The sequence below is a fragment of the Abramis brama genome (genome assembly GCF_963993115.1).
Source record: "Abramis brama genome assembly, chromosome: 2".
NCBI lineage: Eukaryota > Metazoa > Chordata > Actinopteri > Cypriniformes > Leuciscidae > Abramis > Abramis brama.
Window position 1 is genome coordinate 21,650,690 of NC_139964.1, and position 17,153 is coordinate 21,667,842.

Genomic DNA, 17,153 nt, shown 5'->3' on the forward strand with positions numbered 1-17,153 from the left:
GACTTAATGAAATCAACGAAGGCTGATCAGTGTTTGCATACAATACTACCTTTGTCTCTGAGACTGGCGTTTCCAATTAAACCCCCAACCCCTCACGTGGTACGCGTACCACGGGATGCAACAGACACACACACGCACGCACGCACGCACGCACAAACACACTCTGGACTTTGTTCTATCGTAGTAATCAATTGATACCGAAAATGCTCAGAAATCTACATTTGAAATGCATATACCTGTATTCCCATATTCTGTACATTTTTAGATATCATTCTAATCGTAGCGATCTCACGGAATTGCATATATGTATGAGATTACAGTGAAATGTATGCTTATGGGTATTATCTTGCCAAAAGAGAAAGTACGAATTATATCTCTCACATAATACAAAGTCAAAGTAGGCGTTTCTTCACAAACAAAGAAACTTTTTCCCACTTCAGATCAGAAGATCCGATTCGCTGTTGTCCTAAAAAGAGGGCGTAAACAGATGTCTTTAAGAGGATAAACTCTTTTCTCTTCTCTCTCTCTTACCCTGATCTCTCACCCTTCCTCCTCTTCTCCCCGTCTTCAAGGAACATCTGAAGAAAGCTCCGGCCTTCTCTATCGAACAAACACATGTTCGAGTCGTAGCTGCCGTTTTTGCAACTAAGATATATATATTTGCCTCTTCCTTCACGGGAGATGAATCTTATTTTCCGGTAAACGTTACATTCAGTGAGCCTTTCAAGCTTCCCGCGACACCGGAAGACGCAGCAGAAACAGGACACCGTCCACGCTTCCTGCCTCAGCATCACTCGAACAGAGACCAAACTTGAAAGTATATTTATCTGTCTAAAGCTGATTCCCGGTGTCTTGTGAAATTAGGTTCTGTATGTAATAATTACTAGCTTTTCCCTTCTCTCTATATCCTTCTTCCTTTCTTTCTTTCATTCATTCTGATCACGTATGTTCTTGTTTGGTTAAATGTTTGTTTGTTTTTATTGTTTGCATTTTTACGTACGTTTATATTTGTAGCTCATATAATCTCTCTAGTTTTGCATTTATTAAAATCCATTTATACTTTTCACTGTCTCTGTGTTTGAAAACCCACCTTATAAAGTCAATGAAATTAAAAGATCTAATTAAGCTACAAGCTCGATATTATAGACTACATTGAGTAGTTTTAATTAATAAACTCAGAAAGTTTGATGTTCGTGGCCAGAAGATAAACTTTCTTGGAGTTTGTAAATACCACTTCTTAACTGTGATAATCTTACATTTATTCGCTGGACGAATGACTGATGACCAGACCAGTTACAGAACAAGGTAATCTCGATAATTGATAAAGTAAATGTACATGCGACTTATGAATTATGACCATGAGTTATGATTATTAATATTTCCAAAATTCCCTATATCCTTGAGCTAATTCGCATTTACCCAGAGTCGTTTATGTTACACTATTTTCGAGTTGGTCATCGCCAGTTTTACCAGAACTGTCCGCAATGAAATTAGCCATTGAAAAAAAATATCGCGGCCCGCTCATCTCTCCACTTCCCTGTCACTTCAGGTGCAGCGCGCTTTTTTGCAGTCCGTTCAGATATGACGCGTTGCTAAGCAATCGCAAGGCACTCAAAGAAACACATTTTAATCTATTTATTGTTTAGGTTTTGGATTAAATAATTTATTTCATAATTATTTATCCCCCCCCCCCCCCAGTAAGCTCAAGCTACTGCTATTGTCAACTCAAGCTACAGTGAAATGATGAGATGTTAGAGTACCTGTGTGGTGCCATAACCACCATTGTGGTCCTGTTGTCTGCCCAGCCAGTGCACTGCCTCTCCTGCTTTTTCAAAGTCTTTGTCTTTCACAAGTGCCAGCACAGCATAGGCCGTCGCCTCCCGTGAGTGATGACGCTCTCCAGCGACAGTCCAGAACGTACCGGCTGTTTCAATCACAAAACAGGAATAGAAACAATTGTGGAGATGAAGCTGGAGCGTGAAGGGTAATCTGTCATAGTGTTAAAATATGAGTGTTAAATGAACACTCAAGAGTGTTGAAGTTAATGAGATTATTAAGTGATTAATTGAGTGATGATTGAGCATTATTGAAGACACCTGATGTTAACAAGTAGAATCACTGAAGGAGAAAAGGGCGGAGCCTCACGAGCTCACGCTAAGAGCTAGGACAATCTAATCTGATAATATCAGAACAGAAACTCTCAGTTGCGGTGTTCATTTCATTCGTAGTCGGACAATAATGCCCACAGAGCCACACTGTTAACCCTTGCTGTAAAAAAAGGCCAAATTCTGACAATATCATACCATTTTCCATTAAAACAGTAATATACCGTAGAAAACAAAAATAGCCTACAGGAATATACTGTGAATTAACAGCTCTCAAAGTCGACACTCAGAGGCTGTTTTCCAAATCACACCCTATACCCTCATTCACTATTCCCTACAGTAGTTCACTAATATAGTCCCCTTGACAGAGTGAATGAAAAGAAGTGAGTGAATTGAGAAACTGATGAACACCTGATAAGCAGAATCACTGAACGACAGAGAATCAAGAACAGAAAAAAGAGAAACAGAAACTACAATTGACTTCCAGCCACACTGAGTGTGAAACCAGTTTACAAACCAGTTTACGATTATTTCTTTCATACATGTACAAAAGTTCTTGTTGAGAATTAACAGAGATTTAGATAATAATAAAGTTTGTTGTCACCATGATGGAGATCAGTATTTGCTTTAGTTGGTCTCTTGTCCCTTGACTTATTACCATTCATCTCTCTCTGGCTGCTGTAACAGTGAGTTTATAAAACACATTTGTTGTGCAAAAAAAAGTCAAGAGGAAGATGATCAGGTGTTTTTGACTTTTGTGATGATTAAACATTCATCCTGGACATTAGGGCTGGGCGATTTAAATCGCGATATTGTTATGCGCATCTCGTCAGTAAAGCCGGTTCCTTGATTAGTAGTAAATCGCCTTCACCTGCTTTCAGATGGAGCGGCATTTACTACAAAGAGCCGTAGTTAACTGACAAGCTGAGCCAAATCACATCAATATCGCGGACGTATCGCCAGCGATATTTAATGCGATATGGCTCAGCTTGTCAGTTAACTACGGCTCTTTGTACACAGCAAACACTCCTGTGTTAAATTAACACTCCTGGGGAGTGTATGAGTCCACACTCAAGAGTGTTTAAGTTAATGAGATAATTAAGTGATTAATTTAGTGATGATTGAACATTATTGAAGACACCTGATGTTAACAAGCAGAATCACTGAAGGAGAAAATCTCAAATTGTAAGCCACCGTTATGACGATCAATGGTTGCTTTAGTTGGACTCTTGACCCATATATTATTAACTTTAGATTTTGTTTGGCTGTTGTATCTGGCTTATAATCGCCAGTTGAACAAAGAAAAAAAGTGATCTGATGGTGTTGGTTATATTATGACAATCATCATTTGAACTTGATCACTGAACTCATTAAGATCCTTCTTTCTGACTTCGATTTATGTTGTTGGTTACAGCATAACTGTGAATAATGCCCAGAATTTTTGATATAATATAAAGGATTTCTTAAAAGTTGTTTAAAAAAAATCATTCTTTTAGGCACACACAGATGTCAAGATTCAGCCTATGCATCTCAACAATGGTGATGAGCAGAATATTCCATTAGGAAAAGTAAATTACATAGACAATTCAGATCATAATTTATTCATACTGCAATGCATGATGGGAGCCATTAATGAGTTGTGATTGGTGGCAGCCACTGCAACATGTTTTATTATTGTCACCATTGTTGAGATTCACAGGCTGATTATTGATGTCTGTGTTTTAAATGAATTTGTCCGAATATCTTTTGATCAGAACAATGTTTATTAAATATTTTGAATTAAAGTACTGATAATCGTAGGCTGAAGAATCACAAAATTGCTGCTAACAAGTTAAATCAAACTATATCAATAAGTTTCCTTTTTCAGATCACAGCATGATTATGTCAAAACATAACCAACACTATAAGATAACATTTTACTTTGTTAATTTAACTGTTATAAATCAATAACAGCAGACAAACAACAGTAAATATTAAAGTAAACATATAATGGTCTAGAGCCCAACTAAAGCAAACACCCATCACCTTAATGGTAACTTACAATTTGTGATTTTCTCCTTCAGTGATTCTGCTTGTTAACATCAGGTGTCTTCAATAATGCTCAAGCATCACTAAATTAATCACTTAATTATGTCATCAGCCCTAAATGCCGCTCCATCTGAAAGCAGGTGATGGCGATTTACTACTAATCAAGGAACCGGCTTTACTGACAAGATGCGCATAACAATATCGCGATTTAAATCGCCCAGCCCTACTGGACATGTCTGATTTTCAGATCTTTTCTCTATAAATACTTTGAATTTGTGGGTGTTGCATATTTATCTGTGAATCTACAACATGAAATCAACATTTCTGTAGTCATGTCTTCTGAAAAATATTGTAATCAGAGTGCATTAAAACATTTTTAACTCCTACTTGACTCAGGCACACACAGCCATCAACAATCAGCACATGAATCTCAATAATGGTGACAATCAAAAGTTTCATGTCGCAATGCATGCTGGGTTCCAGGATAATATAAAACTCCCAGCATGCACTGCTGCATGAATAATAAAAAAAATATTGCCACCATTGTTGAGATTCATGTGCTAAATTGTGATATCTCTGTGTTTCTGAAAGACAGCATAGCTCTGTTTTTTTTTTGTTTTTTTTTGGTTTATGCATGATGTGTTAAAAAAAAATGAGTCATTGCTGTGGTTTCACAGTGGTGGTAATGTAACACTTTTGATTGAGAATCAAACTCTGAATGAGTAGGAATGAATTCCTTAGTGAATGAACAGGCAATATGATGATTTTATCACCATAATCAACATAACCACAATCATTTATAAATTGTGTGTGTGTGTGCACAAGTGTGACTTACAAAAACACAGCTCAAGCAGCAAAAGAAATACAATGTTTTAGCATCAGCATCCCAACTAAAGCAAACACTAATCTCTATAATGGTGACTTCAAACCAAACATTTTCAATTAAACATCTCAATAACAACTTCTGTAGATGTATGACAGAAATAAAGTCATACTGGTTAATAATAAGTGTAATAATGTGTAATGGCTGGAAGTCAGTTGAAGTTCTTGTGTTTCTCTATTTTCTGTTCTAACAGCAGGTGTTCATCACTAATGCTCAACAATCACTTACATATACTGGCAACACTGTTGCCAGTATTTTACTGTAAAATCTTGTTTTTTGGGTCACCATTGTGCAGAAGAGTAGAGCCTGTGCTTCAGTCCAGGAGAAGATCTACAAACATTGATAATACGCTGCATGTTGCTTTATTAAAAAGGCAGTGAATGTATAGTTGCTTGTACAGTGGAAATCTCTTTATTTACCCTTTTTTTGTGGTTTCAAATGAAATAAGTTCACAGTAATACTTTGCTCACTTTATTAATGCGTTCAAATTTTAGTTAATACATTTAAATGACAGTTGGTCAATTTAAGCCAGTCGGTTTCTGTAAAACCGACTGCCTTAAATTGACCAACTGTCATTTTTACTGAAAATTCTGGATCTTATTCTGTAGAATCACAGTGATGTTGTAATGACCAATATATAATGTATAAAATTAGACTCTAAATGAGTTTAATGATTCAGGTCAAATGATGAATATGTTAAAATATAACCAACACCACTTGATCAGCTTTTTTCTTTGTTCATCTGAGAGTTATAACTCAGTTACAGCAGCCAAACTAAATCTAACGTCAAAAGTTTAAGGGTCAAGAGCCCAACTAAAGCAAACACTGATCACCATAATGGTAACTTTAAAAAAGAGATTTTCTCCTTTGGTGATTCTGCTTGTTAACATCAGGTGTCTTCAATAATGGTCAATCATCACTCAATCAATCACTAAATTATCTCATTAACTTCAACACTCTTGAGTCTGGAGCCAAATAAACTCCTAGGAGAGTTCATTTAACACTGGAGTTTTTGCTGTGTGAGTTCATGGGTGGAATAAACATATGGCAGGACTTTTACTTTCTGACCCCTGGACTTTCCACCTCTGATGGGGGTGCACCACAAACACTTGGTGTTTTTCTCTTCTCCATAAATAAATCTTGTAGCAGAGCTACAGCAAGCGTTTTTCGGTGGTGGAAATCTATTAGCTACTAAAACTTCTTTGTCGTTGAGAGCGCAGTGCATGGTTGCATAGCAATGACAGACGACGCGGGAAAATCGGACCAAATTTTACTATTCACTCTCAGAAAAAAAGGTACAAAAGCTGTCACTGTGGCAGTACCTTTTCAAAAGGTACACTTTTGTACCTAAAGAGTACATATTAGTCCCTCAAAGGTACATATTAGCAGAGTCAAACGAGTAAAAGTCCTGCCATAAGTTCATCTTAGACTGTGGCTGAAATTACTCAATATTTAATATACACAGATTTTGTGGCTACGATAAGGTCCAGTTCTGGTTTATTTCTTTACTCTTGGCTGACATGTGGCATTGCTATGCAGAGGTGTAAAGTCCAGGTTCAGAAAGTAAAAGTCCTCCTCAGTATTTTGTTCTAGGGCTGGGCGATATATCGCACGATATTGTTATGCGCATCTCGTCAGTAAAGCCGGTTCCCTTGATTAGTAGTAAATCACCATCACCTGCTTTCAGATGGAGCGGTGTTAAATTAACACTCCTGGGGCTGGGAGTGTATATGAGTCCACACTCAAGAGTGTAAAAAGTGTTAAAATATGAGTGTTAAATTAACACTCAAGAGTGTTAAAGTTAATGAGATAATTAAGAGATTAATTAAGTGATTATTGAGCATTATTGAAGACACCTGATGTTAACAAGCAGAATCACTGAAGGAGAAAATCACAAATTGTAATTTACCATTATGGTGATGGGTGTTTGCTTTAGTTGGGCTCTTGAACCTTACATGATTACTTTAATTTTTACTGTTGTTCGTCTGCTGTTATTGATTTATAACAGTTAAATGAAAAAAGTAAAATGTGATCTGATAGTGTTGGTTATGTTTTGACAAAATCATGCTGTGATCTGAAAAATAAAACTTATTGAAATAGTTTGGTTTAACTTGTTAGCAGCAGTTTTGTGATTCTCTGATTTTCTCCTTCAGTGATTCTGCTTGTTAACATCAGGTGTCTTCAATAATGCTCAATAATCACTAAATTAATCACTTAATTATCTCATTAACTTCAACACTCTTGAGTGTTCATATACACTCCCAGGAGTGTTAAATTAACACTGGAGTTTTTGCTGTGTACAAAGAGCCGTAGTTAACTGACAAGCTGAGCCATATCGCATTAATTATTGCTGGCGATACGTCCGCGATATTAATGTGATATGGCTCAGCTTGTCAGTTAACTACGGCTCTTTGTAGTAAATGCCGTTCCATCTGAAAGCAGGTGAAGGCGATTTACTACTAATCAAGGAACCGGCTTTACTGACGAGATGCGCATAACAATATCGTGCGATATATCGCCCAGCCCTATCACCTGGATTTTCTAAATTAGCAGGAGAGAGAACTAATTAGTGAAATCAGCTGACTGAGTTCATGGGTGGAATAAACATATGGCAGGACTTTTACTCGTTGGCCCCTGGATTACCCACCTCTGCTAATATGTACCTTTGAGGGACTAATATGTACTCTTTAGCTAAAAGCAGAGTTGTATAGTCCAGGGGTCAGAAAGTAAAAGTCCTGCCATGTGTTTATTCCACCCATAAACTCAGTCAGCTGATTTCACTAATTAGTTCTCTCTCCTGTCTGAATTAGCAAATCCAGGTGATTGGAACAAAATACTGAGGAGGACTTTTACTTTCTGAACCTGGACTTTACACCTCTGCATAGCAATGCCACATGTCAGCCAAGAGCAAATAAATAAACCAGAACTGGACCTTATCGTAGCCACAAAATCTGTGTATATTAAATATGGAGTAATTTCAGCCACAATCTTAGATGAAATCAAATGAAGACAAGAGACATTAAATCTGTGAAGATCTCAGCAGAGGAGGATTAAACAACTCCACAAACAAAATTACCAGCTTCACTTATTACTAACCAGACTGACTTTATTTCTGTCAAGACGTCTACAAAAGTTTTATTGAGAATTAACAGAGGTTTAACTCTGTTTCATTTGAAGTCACCATAACAGTGATAAATGTTTCCATTAGTTGGGCTCTAAACTCTTTTTACATCTCTTGACGTTTTTGGCCGCTGTGACAGTGTGTTTGTCAAACACATTTGCAGGAGCAAAGAAAGCTAAAGTGAAATGAGATCAGGTGATCATGGTTATCTGGTGATGGTTTTATAATTGTCATGAAATAGACTGATTAAGTGAAATATTTTAATCTGATTCCTGTGTTACTAAAGCATGAGATCCAGTAGTTAGAAGACTTCAACAAACATGGGCATGCAAAAGCTAGTTTATATGATGCACACAGACATCAACAATCAGCGTATGAATCTCAACAATGGTGACAATCAAAAGTACCTTGCTGCAATGCATGCTGGGTACCAGCATAGTACAAAACTCCCAGCATGCATTGCAGCATGAATAAATTATGCAGCTGAATTGTCCTATTATTTTGTTTAATTCTAAATATTTACATTCATTTTTTTGCTGTTGTTTTTGTTGTGAATTAGTAGCTTTTCAGTGATGTTCTGAGTTGATCTGTTTATCTAAATATTATTTGTGATTGTCACCATTGTTGAGATTCATACGCTGATTGTTGATATCTGTGTGTGTCAGCATAGGTCAGATTTTTTGTTTCAGCCTTGTTAAAAGATTTAAACCGATTGATATATTGCTGGATCTCATGCTGCAATAACACAAGGTTTGTGATGTGAATATATTAGTGGAACAACATAATTGTTAGATTATAAAAACCTCAGTGAATCAGTCTATTTCATGATGATTATAAAACCATCAACAGGTAACCAAGATCACCTGATCTCATTTCACTTTAGCTTTCTTTGCTGCAGTAAATGTGTTCAACAAACACACTGTCCCAGCAGCCAAAGAAGATAAAAGATATAATAAGAGTTAAGAGCCCAACTAATGGAAACATTTATCACTGTTATGGTGACTTCAAATGTATGAAGGACTAAAAATGACAGAACGAAAAATAAATAAATAAATAAATAAAAGTAGAAATAAATAAATAAATGCAGAAATAATAGTGAAAATAAATACATTTTGGTATTATAAATGGCTATTTCTGTATTTTTACATGTATTTATTTATTTATTTATGCATTTTTATATGTATTTATTTATGTATTTATACATTTATTTATATATTTATGTATTTATATATTTATTTATTTATATATTTATATATGTATTTATTTATACATTTATTTATTCCTACATTTATTTATTTCTGTATTTCCACATTTCTACATTTATTTATTTCTGTATTTCCACATTTCTACATTTATTTATTTCTGTATTTCCACATTTCTACATTTATTTTTCCCTGCGCATGTATGCTAATTGACCAATGGCTAACCACGCCCCCTCCACTCACTCGGACAAACAGTCAACATTCGGTAACAGGCGCTTTGGCAGCTGTCACAGTAGGAGACATTTCACAGGAGTCAATTGATGATTTTTTGGAGACAGAAAGATTATATATCATCTCGATGTCACCAAAAGGGCCTTAAATATGCATTGGAGGGTTATAATAATAATTTTATAGTTGAGAAGGTCGATAAGCTTCAGCTCCAGAACAAAGATTTACAGTTCACAGTGTAAACGTTATAGTTTGGTGCTATTTCGCTTCAAACGCTCGCTTTATACGCGTGTCCTATTCGCTTTGGATTCAAAATGTTCAAGCGTGAACTAGACGCGGATACGCGCGAATTTGACGCTCTATTCGCGTTTGGTGTGAACGCAGAATAATGAACAGGCTGCGATGTCAAGATTGCATTGCTGGAATGTGTTTGTGTGTTTGTGTGTGTGTCTGTGTGTGTGTGTGTGTGTCAGAGAGCGGGCGCGATCGAACAGTGGAAACATAAAAACATACTCCATTTTGTTCATACAGGACATAATTAAAACTGCAAAGTGTTTAGCCTACTTATATTTGTGTAAAACACAACATTGTGCTTTTGTCAAACTGTAAACTCTTGTCAAACTGTAACCTACAACTGTAACCGCAATGCATTGCAATGGACGAGGAAGCAAGCAGAGAATGTCCGAGTTTTATTGGGTTAGCTATGCGTACTGTGATTGGCTCATCGCGTTTGGGGGCGTGGCTTAGCCATTGGTCAATTAGCATACATGCGCAGGGAAAAATAAATGTAGAAATGTGGAAATACAGAAATAAATAAATGTAGGAATAAATAAATGTATAAATAAATACATATATAAATATATAAATAAATAAATATATAAATACATAAATATATAAATAAATGTATAAATACATAAATAAATACATATAGAAATGCATAAATAAATAAATAAATAAATACATGTAAAAATACAGAAATAGCCGTTTATATTACCAAAATGTATTTATTTTCACTATTATTTCTGCATTTATTTATTTATTTATTTCTACTTTTATTTATTTATTTATTTATTTTTCGTTCTGTCATTTTTAGTCCTTCATACTAATGAAACAGAGTTAAACCTCTATTAATTCTCAATAAAACTTCTGTAGACGTCTGACAGAAATAAAGTCAGTCTGGTTAGTAATAAGTGAAGCTGGTAATGCTGTTTGTGGAGTTGTTTAATCCTCCTCTGCTGAGATCTTCACAGATTTAATGTCTCTTGTCTTCATTTGATTTCATCTAAGATTGTGGCTGAAATTACTCCATATTTAATATACACAGATTTTGTGGCTACGATAAGGTCCAGTTCTAGTTTATTTCTTTGCTCTTGGCTGACATGTGACATTGCTATGCAGAGGTGTAAAGTCCAGGTTCAGAAAGTAAAAGTCCTCCTCGGTATTTTATTCCAGTCACCTGGATTTGCTAATTCAGACAGGAGAGAGAACTAATTAGTGAAATCAGCTGCTGAGTTCATGGGTGGAATAAACATATGGCAGGACTTTTACTTTCTGACCCCTGGACTATACAACTCTGTACAAAAGTGTACCTTTTGAAAAGGTACCGCCGCAGCGACAGCTTTTGTACCTTTTTTTCTGAGAGTGTTAATAATAAAAGATAAGCTAATATGCATTGTATTTGTAAATTTCAGTAATTTATCTTTTTTGACTCATTCTTTTTATAAAAATTATTTAAAGGCTTAAATATGTGATGTTTATCTATTTATAAAACATTCTTTGTGAAAAATGATTTAAAGGCTAATTTAATCTTTAATTTAATATTCATCAATCCTACCTTGTAACTGTTGCCTTCATGTTACTGTTATTTTTGGCCAGAGATTTGTTAAAGGTTTGGCTGAATTTTGGAGAAATTTGAATGTGCTTTGCTGAATATATTAACAGTTTAAATAAAAAAAGCTGAATTGTGAGTTTGTGTAACTGAATTTTTAAAGATCAATACTGCTTAGAAGTGAAAAGAAAACAAGCAAATCCGAAAAATCCGAAAGGGCTGAAAATAAATTCCCAAAAAACGGAATTAAAAAAAAAAAAAAAAAAAAAAACGGAATTTGAGAAAAAATAAAACGGATTTCAAAGGGCCCTAGACAAGCAGCAATCATAACACCACAAAACTTACATAATTCTTTAGAAATTTCCACTCTAGTTTATTTTATTGTTCCATGTTAAATGAAGCACAACACATTTTGATGACTTGTTGGTGTGACTGACCTTCTCCTTGGGTGGAATGCCTCATCAAGATGTCTTTATTGAGTGTTTCAGCATTGGCTATGGCGTAAGAAGTCAACGCAACAGCGTAAGGATTGGTCAGTTGTGGAAGTCGAACTTTCAAGAATGCAACAGCCCTCCTGATACTTTCATCCAGACTCTATAAAGTGTGTGTGCAATGTTTAAATCAAGAGGAAGAGAAGGAAAAAACAACTGTTCATTTTTAATGTTTTTGGTAAACAAAACATTGGAAGAGGTTAAAGCAACAACATGGAACTTTTCAACCTTCATAATATATTTCCAAGATCCTTGTGATGGTACATCGACTTACAATAGGTTGAATGACACGTCTGCCATAGCCTGACAGGGTCTGTATCGCTTTTACTGGCACTATGTAACTTCAGGGTTCGGGTAGTAACCAGAGCACAAAAAGAACTACAAAATTTGACTGCTTTACGGCATACGTCACTTCCCCCACCACTTCGTCAAATTTGGACGTGAGAGGCCAACCACCAGCGTTTGTTTTCGGCTTTCGTGCGTATGTTTTTGTCATGGGTGCTGTTTACACCTGGCCACTTCATGCGTTTTCTCAGATCGGATAGCTATCCGATCGTGAAAAAGTCCAGGTTTAAATGCCCTCCGAAACGCATTTGAGACGGATTTGAATCCGATCCCTCAAACCACTTCAGGAGGAGATCTGAGACGCATTCCAGACGAAACTGGACAGGTGTAAATGCATATGGTTGTTGAAACCACATATGTAAATTGTACTCCTCCCAAAAATGCTAAAAAAATAAATAAAAACGTGTGAGAGCGTGTTATAGGCTATATGTTATCCAGATATGACGACGCGTTGGAACACGCATCACCGCAGATGAGCAACTGCATCAAGCCAACGTGCAAACTATCGCAAATCAAAGTGAAAGTAAGTCGCAGACGCTTAACACACAATCTTCATCATTAAAAGTAAAGAAACGAAATGATCTTACCAGGCTTACTGCTCTCTCTTAGGCTATTGCGGTCTTTGATTTTGAAATTTTAGCTGATGATCTATAAAATGCAGCTCATATCTGTTGCTTTCAGTGACGTGCACTCCATTAAATCTGCATATAGCGCGAGAATTGAAGATCGGATTTAAATCAGTTTCGCAAAAATACATTTATGTGACCAGGTGTAAATTGAATCGTTTTGATAAATCAGATAGCTATGCCTCACAAATTAGTTTGCCAGCTGAACAGGTGTTGTGAGGTGTATTTATCACGTAGTCCTGACGGATATCAGACGACGCTGTTGACGTTGATTTCTGCGATTATCATGAGAACAGCTTTCAATATCACATAATTATCAGGACATAAATAAGCCTAATGTAGAGGTTGTAAATAGTGTAAACGAGCACAATTTGCAAACTATTATGATAAATTTCAATAATCATGTCTAATGACATCATAACGGCCAATGTTATGAAATAATGCGACGTACATTTAACTTAATTGATGTTATCTGGCATTTTGTAATGTTTACATTCCAATAAAAACAACACATTAAATTATACAGTAGGCCTAGACTATAGACTATTTACTTGTGATTTAGCTGCAATCATGTAAAAACGTTTAATATAGGCTAATATATTTACGACAGTGCAAGTATTCCACAGCGACTCTAGGGGTCGCTGTTTGACAAAAACACAATTTCTACTTAGTGTGGCTTTAAAGGTGAACTAAGTAACTTTTTTACCTTAACTGAACAGCTTCGGAGTCACTGGAATGGTTATATTACTTATTTCGGGTTGAATGGTGGTCGTTTCGCACCCCCCTGGTGCCCGTGAGCGGAAAATCCGCACTTGCAACTTTGAGCCGGCGGGCCGCCGGCCGCCGTGTCAGGAAGTATCGCGTGATATCAGGTCTCGCGATGTAACGAATTGCTTTACGGCCAAAAGCAATCTGCTAAAATGCTGTCATTATTGCGCTCCCTCACGCTGTTCGAACCCGAATGAAGAAGACGTTTTAAAGAATATCCCATCTGCTTTGATGTTGTTGATCTACTAGCCTCTGGTGTCTGAGAATCGCCAACGAGTTTTTACAACAGTGTTGTCAAATATCTATTCCGAAGCTGTGGGGGGAGCTCTAGAGAGAAACCTGCGAGCAAAAAGCGAGAATACAGCGAAGAAATCCCGAAATTACTGAGCCCTGCTTTAAACCCAAGAGAAAAATCTAAAAAAATACCAAACAAATTAACTGTTAATCTAGAATGTAATGTTTTAATGAAAAAAATGTGGAAGAGCTGTACTTACACCAACTGATCCAGCACAGATCTCTCTGCCCTCTTGCATGGCAATCACAACAAAGGCCGTCAGAGAGGCATCGGCATCGGCATATTTGCCATCTACGCCACCCTGGAATAAAGCACAAATAAACAGAATATCACCAAAAAACAAAACAAAAAAACATGCGTTTTATAATAAATCAGCAAATCTAGCCCTTTTTACTAGGGTTATTAATCAGTGGCCAACAACTGAATCCATTCAGGACTTTAAAATATTGTAAGATAGACAGAATAGACATTACTAATTTATCTTTCTTCAAATGTTCATATGGAAATTATGTGGGGTTGTATGCAACTGTATTTTCATTTCATTATCAAAATATCAAATCAGGTTGTTTTTTTTTCAAATAACTAAAATGTATGATGATCACTGGCTGTTCGGGTTCCCTTCTGAAAACAACTTTGGGGAACGCCTCAAGCGTGATTGCTTCTGAGCACACTGAAAAAATATAAACCTTGGATCAACTTAAAAAAATGTTAGTAATCAATCACACAAAATATTTGACATTGACTCAAAGTAAATCATTTAATTTAGTTTAACCTGAAAAGTTTAAATCCATGCAACCACTTTTTAAAGGTTGATCAAACTAATTGTTTTAGGTTGGAACAAACTAATTATTTTACGTTAAAACAAACTAATGCTTTTAATACATTTTGATCAATGACTACTCAGAACACTTTCCTTTAGAACACATTTATATGTCTTGTTCAATAAACTGACAACATTGAACATCTGTTTCAAATGTATGAAGATTAACAGTCTGCTTCACACAAAAATACTTTGAGCCCACAAATTTGTTACAAATTAATCAAATCATCACTTGATGACATCACATTAGTAGTAATATTAAATTAGGGACACTGTAAAAAATAAAATCTTAAAAAAACTGTCAATGACTGTCAGCTATGGCTGCCAAACAAAAACCGTAGAAATAAAGTAAAATATCCTAATTTAAGTGAAGTGCAAAAAACGTTTACAGAAATTTTCCTTAAATGTTTTACAGAAAAAAACACTGTTATTTTACAGCTATTTCCTGAATTATTACGATCAAACACCTTCACTGTAAAAAAATCCCATAAAAAAAACAGTCAAATGACTGTCAGCAATGGCTGCCATACAAAAAAACGTAAAATTAATGTAAAATATCCTAATTTAAATAAGTGCAAAATACTTTTACAGAAATCTTCATTAATCTTTTTTAACAGAAACACAGTTATTTCACATTTATTTTCTGAAATTCTTACTAAAAAACATGCAGTTAATTACATGCAGGATTTGCTGTGACTATACGTCACTGTATCAGCAACTACACAGTTACTAGTGATGTGTTGTTCATGAACAATTCGTTCATTTTGCTGAACGAGACTCAAAGATCCGAGTCAGTAAAATGATCCAAACTTCCCACTACTAACAGTTACTGACTGTTAAATAAAGCAACATGCAGCATTTCATCAGTGTTTCTCTGCTCATCCTGGACTGAAGCTCAGGCTCTACTCTTCAACACAATGGTGACGAAACAAACCATACAGAAACACTTTAAACCCCAACAGAACATTAAACACTACCAGATCTCTCAGGATCTCAGCATCTTCACTTATTACAATCCAGACTTTATTTCTTTCATACTAACATTCTTATTGAGAATTAACAGGTTTAGAAGTTGAAGTTTTATTGAAAAGAATAAAGTTTGATGTCACCATGATGGAGATCAGTGTTTGCTTTAGTTGGGCTCTTGACCTTTTAGTTATTAACATGAGTATTTCTCTGACTGCTTTAACTGTGTGTCTCTGATGCATATTAGTTACACTGTTAGACCTTACCAGGTTTTTTTTACAATAAAATCCTGGCAACACTGTTGCCAGTAATTTACTGTTAATTGTACAGTTCTTTACTGTAATATACAGTATGTTACTGTAAAAATGCACTAAAACTTGAGTTAATTAATTTCACTTGCGGAAACTGACTGCCTTAAATTGACCAACTGTCATTTAAATGTGTTAACTAAAATTTATAAAGCATTAACAACGTGAGCAAAGTATTACTGTGAACTTATTTCATTTGAAACCTGTGGGATTCCAAATTTATTAAAAGGTTTAATTTAGGTTTACATTGAATTTAGATAATTAGCAGAGTTTTCTAGCAAAAGACTCCGGTCAGTCCTGTTTTACAGAAACTCTTAATGACTCTCGGATTTTGTGTTTTAACAAGAGAGTCCTGCCAGTCCTGTACTCGGGTCTCAGCATTTGAATAGATATGCTGAGTGAATTAGGGTGGGCAGCACTCTCAGTCTAGAACCGGTTCCTAAACCTGTCTTTTTGGTTCCTGCCTCTAAAATGTATATAAACTGTAAGAGAACATCTCACTGATTCAGACTTGGTGACTGCAGCTACCGACAGCTCGTGTTTTCAATAAACAATCCTGCTGAAGAAACAACCAAGTCTCCTGGTCTTCGATTTTGAGTTTACAGCAAACCACAAAAAAACTTTGGTAAACAAAAAGATTTTCACTTGACCAGCAACTACACAATCACTGCCTGTTGAATAAAGCAACATGCAGCAAATCATCAATGTTTGTAGAACTTCTCCTGGACTGAAGCACAGGCTCTACTCTTCAGCACAATGGTGACCCAAAAAACAAGATTTTACTGTAAACTACTGGCAACAGTGTTGCCAGTATAAACCTGTTTTATAACTTACAGTTTATTACTGTTAAAATACATTTTGTGGGTGTGTTTTTTTATCTTACACTGTTAACCCTTTCAACCCCACAGGAAAATCCACACTACAAAGAGTAAAAATAACATTGACAGTGTTGCAGTGAGATAATTAAGGGAATATGTAAGTGATTGTTGAGCATTAGTGATGAACACCTGCTGTTAACAAGCAGATTCACTGAAGGAAAGAGGAACACACGAACAGAAAATAGAGAAACACAAGAACTACAACTGACTTCCAGCCATTACACGTTATTACACTTATTATTAACCAGTATGACTTTATTT

At 35.7% G+C, this 17,153-nt stretch overlaps 1 protein-coding gene across 1 annotated transcript in view; it reads right to left on the reverse strand.

Moving 5' to 3' along the window:
* Nucleotides 1-17,153, reverse strand: part of LOC311077815 (complement C3-like) — a 117,070-nt gene that overhangs the window by 30,780 nt on the left and 69,137 nt on the right. Inside the window, exons 27-29 of the mRNA XM_084106444.1 lie at nt 14,120-14,221; nt 11,833-11,989; nt 1,761-1,924 (exon numbers count right to left, since the gene is read on the reverse strand). Of these exons, the coding sequence (XP_083962570.1) occupies nt 1,761-1,924; nt 11,833-11,989; nt 14,120-14,221 (423 nt within the window). The remainder of the gene's footprint in view (nt 1-1,760; nt 1,925-11,832; nt 11,990-14,119; nt 14,222-17,153) is intronic.